This window comes from Hippichthys cyanospilos, chromosome 2 (genome assembly GCF_059441005.1).
Source record: "Hippichthys cyanospilos isolate Australia breed blue-spotted pipefish chromosome 2, RoL_Hcya_1.0, whole genome shotgun sequence".
Classification (NCBI taxonomy): Eukaryota; Metazoa; Chordata; class Actinopteri; order Syngnathiformes; family Syngnathidae; genus Hippichthys; species Hippichthys cyanospilos.
In genome coordinates, this window is record NC_142370.1 from 22980391 (window position 1) to 22990781 (window position 10391).

Consider the following 10391-nt stretch of genomic DNA (forward strand, 5'->3'; position numbering starts at 1 on the left):
AAAAAAAACACTATAATAAGAAGTGCGGTACCAATGTTTGTAAAGTGTGCACTCACAGTACCGTGATGTCATTTGTGTGTGCGTGTGTTTTTTGGGTTTTTTTTTTTTTTTTTGCTTTTTTGTGGGGGACCACATATCCTTATACACAGTTTATTCAAACTATCAGACATTCCAGATAATTACTGTATAACATCCATGACATATCACATAACATTTAAATGAATATATAGAAATGACAGACCACTTCATCAAAGTGGAGTAAATGTGAATAATCTATTTACCTTCCTGACAGATTATCAACTCATGAGGCTCAAAGTAAAGACCAATTTTAATAACAGCAGCGGTGACGTCCAGTTCTCCCTGGACGCACTTGCTCGCGTCACTGGAGCAAACCATTTGGTTGCCAGGACTCGGGGGAACCTGCTGCGTTTAGAGATATGATACACGCTGAGGTAAGTCATGTCGAATTATCCATAATTATATCTCGTTGTCTTGGAACTCAATTAATTCGCCACATCAAAAGACTCAACTCAGCCGTGAATCTGTTTTTGTCTGACAATTACATTTCAATTTGGTTACGGCGTGGTGACTGAACCTTGCGTGCGTGTTCGGTGGTCCGTTATATTTTAGGTGTAATAAACGTGAGCTGTTTTTGGCACCGTATGCTTTTGTACGTATACAATACATTATGCAGCCACGTGCTTTCACAGGGTTGTTTTAAATTTGGCTGGATATACTATTACCTCTCAATTGAAAGTGAAACTCTAACATTAATTTATCAGTAAAACTAAGGCTTGATAAATAAAGGGACGTGAACGCCAATATTGTGGAAGTATGCTGTACATTTGCATTCGCGCCATAGCCTGTTTGTACACTGAGAAAGACGAATGCATATTCCTGCACATTGTAGATAAAGCACTCGCGCCCAATGCGGCCTGTCCTTGGGTGAGCACATTTGAGATAAGGCAGCCAAAGCAATGATTAGAAACGGCATTCTCACCAGTCACAACCCTGAAATGTGGGCATTCCGTTAGACATCTGATAGAAACAAATAGAGTCAGGGGGGGCCGGTCAGTGACACTTGAGGACTAAGGTTAGGGAACAAATTGGGATTTTATTGTTATTCTTAAAATCGCACTTAAAGCCATCTAACTCACTAGGGTTCAGACTTGGATTGGTATCTGGACATTCAGAGAATTTCCCTGTTAGTTTCCAAATTAGTTTCCTCGAGCAGCCGGATCCGTTTCTAAATCAACAAACTCTGTATGCATTTGTGATATTTAAATCGAGACACCCTTGGTCTTTTGGCAATGCGCTTTGGGTCATTGCTGCATAATGATCTCTAAACCATGTGCATGCATCTGTAAATTGGCAGACAGAATCCTTTTGTAGCCATTAGTCCATCCATTTGCTTTTCAACGTATGTCGTCACAAAGGTAGTAGATGGTGACCCGTTTAAGGTGCACTCATCTCTCACCCTAAAGTCAACTGGGATAGGCCTCCAGCTCACTCATAACACGAGTGAGAATACACACTGAACTTCAGTGACAAATGAGCAACAGGGAAAGTGGGAGGAAAATGGACAAATGCTCAGATACCCTCCATTTTCTCTTCACTTTACCCACAATCTGCAAAGATCTCTTTAATCGTTGCCACCTCGCTTACAATATTTTGTATCTTTCAAGGGACTATATGTGTAGCCAAAGATGACCGCTCAGGCGCTGCCGCAGCAAGGGGTTCCTTTGCTGAACAATGTTGAAGAAGGAAAAAGCCCCAGCAAGATGGAAATCAACAAAGATGGCCTGTATTCCAGGGGCAAATGGGCCAGCAAGGCTGAGTTCCTTCTGGCCGTGGCCGGTCAAATTATTGGCTTGGGCAATGTGTGGAGGTTCCCTTATTTGTGCTACAAGAATGGAGGAGGTAAAATAAATGAGGGAGAGAAGTGCAGAAGAGATGTAAATGAGTTATTTCCGCTCACCATTTTGCTTTACCGTACCTCTTACTCCTTAATCTTTTTTTATTGCATAGGTTATAGAGTCCACATCACTAGATGAATCATGCAAAGCAAATTTTATTTGTTTGTCCAGGGGTGTTCTTTGTACCTTACCTTTTATTCCTGGTGCTCTGCGGTATTCCCCTGTTCCTCCTGGAGACTTCGCTGGGCCAGTATACAAGCCTAGGAGGGGTCAGCGCCTGGAGAACGGTCTGCCCATTATTTGGAGGTAGACCTTTCTTGTACTTTATATTTACAAACCAAGCTAAATTAAATTGATCATGCAGACCAAAAGGCTGTCGAAGCAACATTTGTCATGTTCAGTGGCACAAATGAAACCATCCACCCCACAGAATCACAATGGCCACACTCGCTTGTTCTTTAGCTTTCATAAACCAGAAAATAAGAAGCTGGAAAAAAAACAGAAATATCCCACTCCATAAATTGTCCCACATTCATTTTTGCCTTGCTTTTAACTTGACAAGTCGTATTATTTTGCCTTTAAACATTTTCTTTCAAAAGTAGAATGTGTAAGATTTTGCAAGATCTCGTGGTGAACAAAAAGTATTTCATTTTACATACCCTCTTTGAATTTCAATAATATTCAGATATATGTTCTATTAATATGTTCTATTAAGTGTGGTCGTGTGCATGTTTCAAAATCATTCCATTCTCTATGTTCACCACCAGGTGCTGATAAATCTTACACCTTATATATCAGAATCAGAATCGCCTTTATTGTCACTGGATTACTACAATGAAACTAGAGGTGTTACTCCCTGCTGTCTGCTTCGAAAAGTAAAAAAAGAAACAAAAAGATACACTCTATATAATACAGCAATTTACAATGATGTACAGTCTGTGCGATGTATGCATAAATATGATAAAGAGATAAGTAAACAAAAACATAAATTTGACATTGTGATTTGAGCTTTAGCTGCATTTTTGTTTTGTTTTTTGTTTGTTTGTTTGTTTGTTTGTTTTTTGGCTAGCCACCAGAAGACAATGCACCGGTCAAACAAATGTGTGTATCTGTTCAAGGTGTCAATTTATGGAACAGCCATGAAATAGAACTGGAAAGATGTGAATCAATGGCTGAACTCGAAGAGTTTTAAAAAGAAATCATTGAAAATATTTAAAAATGTATTGAAAAAGATCGTGTATAAAGGTTTGTGATGTGTCAATTTGATATAAGGTATATATGTTTGTATTTAAATATTTATGATCGTGTGTATGAATTATCTGTGTTCATATGTTCACTAAATTAATATAGCAATTTAACATCGGGAGACAGTAGAAGATACTATAAAAAATTTGTTCAAAATCAAAGCATTGATTTTGAGTTTGAACTGCTATTTAACTCTGCAGTATTCTGTAGCTGTTTTGTTGAAAATAATCCATCTGTTTTATATATATATATATACATATATATATATATATATATATATATATATATATATATATATATATATATATATATATATATACACACACACACACACACACACACACACACACACACACACACACACACAGTGTTCCCTCATTTTTCGCTGTTCAATTTATTCTGGCAGAAAATGAGGGCAGGGGTTGTAATTGCTGTAATCTCTTTAGTATAAAAGAAAAACAAACAAAAAAAAACACGCAGACCAATAAAAATGAAGCGTGACATAGCAAGGGAACACTACAGTTACGGACACCACTATATATTGGTCAGAAACGAAAGCTGGGGCTGTCTCAAACAGCAAGTGTCACAGAAACACTGAAGGATAAATACCGTTGGATGAATACTTCTATTGTGTTTTTTCAACAATATTTAAAATTACAGTACTGTATTTGTAATGCCACAGGTGCCTGTGAAGAAAGCACATTAACATGAAGTGTCTGTCGACAGATAAAGCACACTTGGCATCAATGTATGGAGGCGAGCTAGGCAGAATACAACTAATACGGGGATGATGCTACATGCGCGGTCACTGTTAGTAATTAAAAAAGGACAAGTAACCACAAGAGATTGGCCCTACTGCGGTCCAGACCTGTCTCCCATTGAAAATATGTGTATGACAACTGAGACTCTGGCCTGTTGAGTAACCAACGTGGCGCATTAAGCATGAATGTGAAAAAAAAAAGTCACCCACTAAAGCTTCAGCTAATAGTCTATTCAGTTCCCAAATGCTTCTTTAGTGTTTTTAGAAGCCAAGTGGATGTATGATGATTGTACTGTACACATGTATCATGCATCAAAGTCAATATAAGTGAATATTAAAAAAAAAAAAAAAAAAAAGCTGAGCAGTTTGACTTTGAACTGTACATACCTTGTTGTTTTGTTGCATTCAAGTCAATACAGTTTGAAAATAATTTTGCTGAGATTTTTCTTGTCTGTCCGCAGGTCTCGGCTATGCTAGCCAGATGATGATTCTGCATGGATGTGTGTACTACATTGTAATTCTGGCATGGGCTCTCCTTTATCTCTCCTACAGTTTTCAGGAGGAACTGCCCTGGTCGCATTGTAACAACACGTGGAACACTGGTCAGTTTGTGTAGTAGTGAAGACAGCCACAGTGTGAAGTTTTATTTATACTTGTGTGCTACCCTGTAGAGGCCTGTTTCATGTTTGACCACCACAACCAGACATCCAATGTGAGCAGCCTGCCTGAGAACCCCACGTCCCCTATTATGGAGTTTTGGGAGTGAGTATATGCTAAATAATGATTCATTGATGATAATTAATACAGTATAATGTCTGCTTACTATCATACTTAACTGTATGTATGCTGTAGGCGAGAAGTGCTCCACCTGTCGGATAACTTAGACGAGCTTGGTCCAGTAAGCTGGAAACTGGCACTATGTCTTGCTGTTATCTGGATCGTCTGCTACTTCTGCGTGTGGAAAGGCATTAAATCCACGGGAAAGGTGAGCGCGTAATGCCTTCTCTTTCTTGAACAATAATTCTGTGGGAGGTATTCCCTTAGACTTGAATATTATGTCACACCCTATTTTGTAGAGCTTTTCGCCACTTTAATCGTCATTCTTCTTCGCACTGTGGACTTCCCAGGTGGTGTATCTCACCGCCACCTTTCCATATGTAATGCTGTTTATTCTGCTGGTGCGTGGTGCCACTCTACCTGGAGCCGCCCAAGGAATCGTCTACTACCTCAAACCTAACCACACCCGCTTGGCAGACCCAGAGGTGGGTCTGCAATACTTTGTAACAATTACAACTACATATGTGGAATGACCAATAGTATGGATCTTGAAAGTTAATAAATAAATTCACCAAAATGTGACTGATGATTTTTGACCCGACGCCAGCAATATACAGTATATTCAAGTTTGGTAACAGAGACTTGTAGCTCGTGCCTTTTCCTTACCCTTTCTTCTCATCGTAGGTGTGGATGGATGCAGGCACTCAGATTTTTTTCTCTTATGGAATCTGTTTGGGCAGTCTCACAGCGCTTGGCAGTTACAACAAATACAACAATGATTGTTACAAGTGAGAAACTCTTATCATATTGACATACACATCATTCGAAGACCATATTTGTGAAAGGGTTGAAGCTAATGGTCAGAAAGCTCCCAGAAAGAATGAAAGGAATGGCCCAAGAAAACACGTTCGGACACAGCCACACCTTAAAGAAAAGCCTTAGCCACCCAATTTCCCACACTCAGCTCAGACATGCCCGAAAACAGCCAAGCACTCAGCCCGTTGCTCCTTTTCACAGATAACCGACAGCGTAAGGCCGTCGACTCACTACACACTGAAACCAGATGCACGTTATTATACCATGCTTATGGTTTTGTGTAAAACTCGACTTCCAAAATGTTTCATTTCTTTCGTGTAACTGTGTGTATGCCTGTCCGCATACAGGGACTCGTACCTTCTGTGCCTGTTGAATAGTACCACCAGTTTCCTGGCAGGGTTTGCCATCTTTTCAGTGCTGGGCTTCATGGCGGAGGAGCAAGGAGTGGACATCGCTACTGTTGCGCAATCAGGTGAAAACACGACATCAAAAACAGTTATTGCAAATATACTGTAAACTATACATTTAATTAGCCTTTTATCGTATGTCTGTGGTGGGTAGTGGGATACTTTTTGCTACATTGCGTGTACACAAACAAGGTCTATTTACCATAGAGTAAAAGGATTTCCAGTCGCACCTGTCATGCTATAATCTATAATTATCTTTTCACCGTTTGCGACTTTGACTATCAGCAGAGGGTTAACTCCAGAATTTTGTAGCTTCAGTTTGACTTTTATTTTTGCAACGTTCTTGTGATTTGTGTTCGGAAGGGCCTGGCCTGGCCTTCATTGCCTTCCCCAGAGCTGTAGCCATGATGCCTCTTCCCCAACTCTGGGCTATCTGCTTCTTCCTAATGATCATCATGCTAGGACTGGACACACAGGTGGGTAACACACACATATACTGTCCAGCCATCTTATGTGGTGAGGCACAATCAGAAAAAAATGCCGGAAATGTTCCCTTTGTGCTGCAGTTTGTCAGTCTGGAGGCACTGATGACATCTGTGACCGACTTGTATCCCCATCTGATCCGACGCGGCTACCGCAGAGAGCTGCTGCTGTTGTTTATCTGTGTTGTATGCTTCTTGATCGGGCTGATTATGGTGACGCCGGTAACATGACCTCTGTGTGAACGTTTTAAAGTTAACCTGTGAACGTGGATTTCATGACATTGAATAGTCCACTTTGTATGTGTCTGTGTGTGTCCTTGTCTTCCTGCCGGCGATACAGGGTGGTCTGTATGTGTTCCAGATATATGATCATTTCTCCTGCAGTGGAGCCAGCCTTCTGCTTCTCTCCATCTTCCAGTCTATTGCAATTGGCTGGATCTATGGTAGGAAACATAGCACATCCAAGTCACATGTTTTTAGCTCATTTGTTTGAGTTTGGATTGTTGAAGATAAAACATAAAATGTGTGCGAGAGCAGAATGACATAAAAAGAGAGTTATTATTGAATTACTCGCACACTCTAGCGTTCCGCTTCCTCCCTTCCGCCGGCATTCCACTCAGAGTTAGTAGACCGAACCGGGCCGCAGCTTACCCTCTGTTGCAAGGAGACTGGCTCAAAGCCAGGGCCCTGTCTGTCTCCTACGGACCTTCAATCAACCCGCCCATCCTTCACAGTGGCCCCAGGGAGGCACTGTTCTAGCCAGACCTGCACAGTTGGTGAGGGCTTTTAACAAAAATAAAAAAAACTTTGACATGGTGGAATAAACCATTTAGACACAAACTGTGCCCTGCCATCACAATTATGGCTAAAACAAGCAATAATGGTAATTTCCTATGTCAGGGTCAGGTAATCTGAAATTCTAACAGAAATGGAAAATCCAGGTCCAGGAAGTAAAAAAAACAAAAACAGCCACAGATCGGCTTTGTCTTTAGCAACAAGTGCCCCTTCTCCGTGAGCATATAAAGGCAAACAATGGCAAGGTTTTAACTTTCCGCACCTGAATTTCCCATCTCCAAATGTGTGCCCATGCGAGGAGAATAGCAAAGTTGTGAAGTTATGCCATTCAATGCCTGTAGTTAATCACTCGCCAGAGCTCAGTGCGTTCTTAAATTACAGAGGCTCGTTACAAGAAAAATAATGCTCTAAGAATTTTAGGTGCTGCTTTTTAAGGTCCCTTTTATTTCACTTTAGCAGTAAAATATCCATTCTTCCATCTATAATCTTCTCCACCTATTTTGTAATATTTAAAACGCAAACATTCAGTTTTGTTTGTTTGTTTTTGCACAAAGGCGCCGAACGCTTTTGTTCAAACATCAAGGGCATGACAGGCCACAATCCTCTGCTTCTCTTCAAGTTGTGCTGGAAATACCTGACTCCGGCCGTGTGTACTGTAAGTCTCCTGCGATTGGGTCACACGTACCGTATTTTAAATTTTTCTGTCTCTCTTTTTTGTTGAAAAAAATGGTCTGACTTGTAGGCTACCTTTCTGTTCTCCTTGGTCTGTTGGTCTCCACTGAGCTTCGGAAAAGGCCTGGTCGCTCCAGGTTGGGCGACGGCACTGGGCTGGCTCCTCACTCTGTCCTCTGTGTCACTGCTCCCAATCTGGGCCATCTACGCACTGGCCATCACGCCTGGCACCCTTACACAGGTTCATACATGTCCTTCAGTAGCTTGTGTTCCTTGCGTTCAAACGTTCTTGATGCTTATTTAACTTCTGCGTGCTCTTGCCACCCTATAGCGCTTCCGCAGCCTGTGCCAAGCTACCATTAACTCGCCACAAGACTCCAAACAGCATCCCGACAGCTCGACCAAATACAGCTCTGCGCTCGCTTTCAGTGAGAAGCCAAAGGAAGTACATAGCGACGTCACTCGAGACCACGTAGCTTAGTGGCAATTCCTGATGTGCTTAGGGTCAAGTCGATTATTGACCTTTTAGTGGAATTTATTACAGTAGAGTCGTTATTTTTATTTTATTTTTTTATGATAGGGTTTTTTTTGGGGTCTAATTTTTGTTGCTAAATGTTTAGGATAACGTTATTAAGACAATGACAGGGGATGTTAGCATGTATCACTGTATGTACCCTGTCATATTTTGTTCGTTTTATACAAATAACCAGTGAGTAAAATATTTGCACTGGTATGATTTACAGTGCGTTAGACTTTGCAGTCAATTCTGTACTAGCTGAAAACTCATATTTTGACTGGTTTGACAATGGAGCAATGAATAGTTAAAAAAAAATACGGTATAAATTTAAAACATATCACTGTCTTTTCTTAACCTCCATCGTATCGTACCATAAAATGCGGGCATTCTTTGTTAGCTCTTCATGTTCATTTCACCTCACCGGACTGTGACTGTTCACTTCAAGTCAGAATGAATCGTCATTAGTGTCAAAGAGGGAAAACCTCAATTTTTGACTTAATTATACCTTACAGCCTTCTTTTTAGATGCAGTTTAAATGAAGATAAAGCAAAGGACTCTTTCTTCTTAGAATCGTTTACATGCCTTACATTGTACTGTGGGTTGTGCTTTGCCAAAGTATCAAGTGCCTCACTCATCTTATTTTTCGTCACTTTGACTCAAATGTTCAAGACGGCTCAGAAGGCAACCGCCAATATGCAATTTTTGATGTCTTTAAAAAAAATCACTCCGATAGTAGGGAAAATGGAAACTGACAGAATGTATTTTTTTCTTTGTGTGTTTCCGTATTTAAAAAAAACAAAGTTTTCCGATACTTCTGTGTGCTTCTCTTTTGTTAGTCTGGACTTACTAAAATGTTTCTATTGCCCGGACAAGACAGTAATTGTGACAGCAAACTGATTGCGTGCCAGGTTTTATTTTTGTGGGTCTTCCTGATTGGAAATGCAGGAATATCTGTGAATGTGGCTCGTAATGAAACCTGGAGGCTTGGTGCCAAGTCAACAGATGCTTGGAACACCCAGAGAAGATAGATAAATTGACTTTCGCTGTTCCGTAAGAAGCATCTCGGCCCCCCACCTCCCTTACATCCAATTTTCATCTTTATGGAAATTCTTGTTTGAGCAATCACGAAAGCAGGATGGAGAGCATCCGTGTGTGTAGTTCAGAGTAGCTGGAGCAAATACGGGCTTCTGACAGCAACACTTACAAGCAGAGCTTGGCGGTTATGTAAAAGGATTGGCTTTTCAATGAGCTGTATTGGATTCTCCCCTTTCCCTGTCACGTTCAGCACTGGGCCGGTTACCATACACGTGGCACAGCACGTGGAGGCCCTTCCATAGTTGTTTTGGCGATACGTCGCCCTATGCAGCCTGCGGCTTTATGTGTGTGTTGATGTGCCGGATAACGTTGGCGGTTTATGTCCATATGGTTGCTTTGGCATGCTTCTCCGTTTCAGATGATACGGATTAAAAATCATCCAATGAGTGTGAGATATTCAAAGAGGGAGGAACTCGAGCCAAAGTGTGTGTGTACCTCTACGCAATTACACATGCGCGCCTGCCTGACATCACAGCAACCTGATCAAACATCCTTTGTCACACAAAGATCCCGTTTGCTTTGGCTTTATCAGCGACTTTTACTGCAGCCAACACGCTTGACTGTTTGGTGTGAGGATCGCGCAGCCGGCCGCGGGGGACTCGAGACAAGAAGGCAAGAAAGAGATGGGAAGGGCGTGGGCAGCGCAATTGCCGATGGGGGTAGATTGCATAACAGCTCCTGAATTGGACATGCGTTTCACCTTGATGCTGGCGCCACTGATGGTCACCAGAAGAACACAATTTGCAAAAACATTGTGAGCCCTAATCAAGCCTGGACTGGTCATATGGACATTCTGACCATTTCATTGTGGAATGGGCTGCTACTCGCTGACAAAGGGCAGAATCCTCTTACTGCCAAAATCATCGTTCAGGTGACCCCAGAAAAGGCACCCTTATTTCTGAAAGTTGG

The 10391-nt window shown here is 41.3% G+C and overlaps 1 protein-coding gene across 1 annotated transcript; it reads left to right on the plus strand.

Annotated features, from left to right (window-relative positions):
- The first annotated feature begins 324 nt into the window (after positions 1-324).
- On the plus strand, positions 325-9198 carry LOC148427872 (sodium- and chloride-dependent GABA transporter 2-like). Its single transcript, XM_088441364.1, has 15 exons — positions 325-452; positions 1686-1920; positions 2088-2222; positions 4383-4523; positions 4593-4683; positions 4774-4906; positions 5049-5183; positions 5383-5486; positions 5862-5986; positions 6285-6397; positions 6488-6625; positions 6744-6846; positions 7753-7853; positions 7941-8111; positions 8202-9198. The coding sequence occupies exons 2-15, from the start codon at positions 1707-1709 to the stop codon at positions 8349-8351; spliced, it is 1854 nt and encodes a 617-aa protein (XP_088297490.1). The 5' UTR covers positions 325-452; positions 1686-1706; the 3' UTR covers positions 8352-9198.
- Positions 9199-10391: the final 1193 nt, after the last annotated feature.

Excerpts from the sequence above, each read along its gene's own strand:
- LOC148427872 (XM_088441364.1), top strand. The coding sequence starts at position 1,707 with ATGACCGCTCAGGCGCTGCCGCAGCAAGGGGTTCCTTTGCTGAACAAT. Across the intron at positions 4,684-4,773 it reads CCTATTATGGAGTTTTGGGA|GCGAGAAGTGCTCCACCTGT; the intron begins GTGAGTATATGC and ends TGTATGCTGTAG. Across the intron at positions 5,184-5,382 it reads CCCGCTTGGCAGACCCAGAG|GTGTGGATGGATGCAGGCAC; the intron begins GTGGGTCTGCAA and ends TTCTCATCGTAG.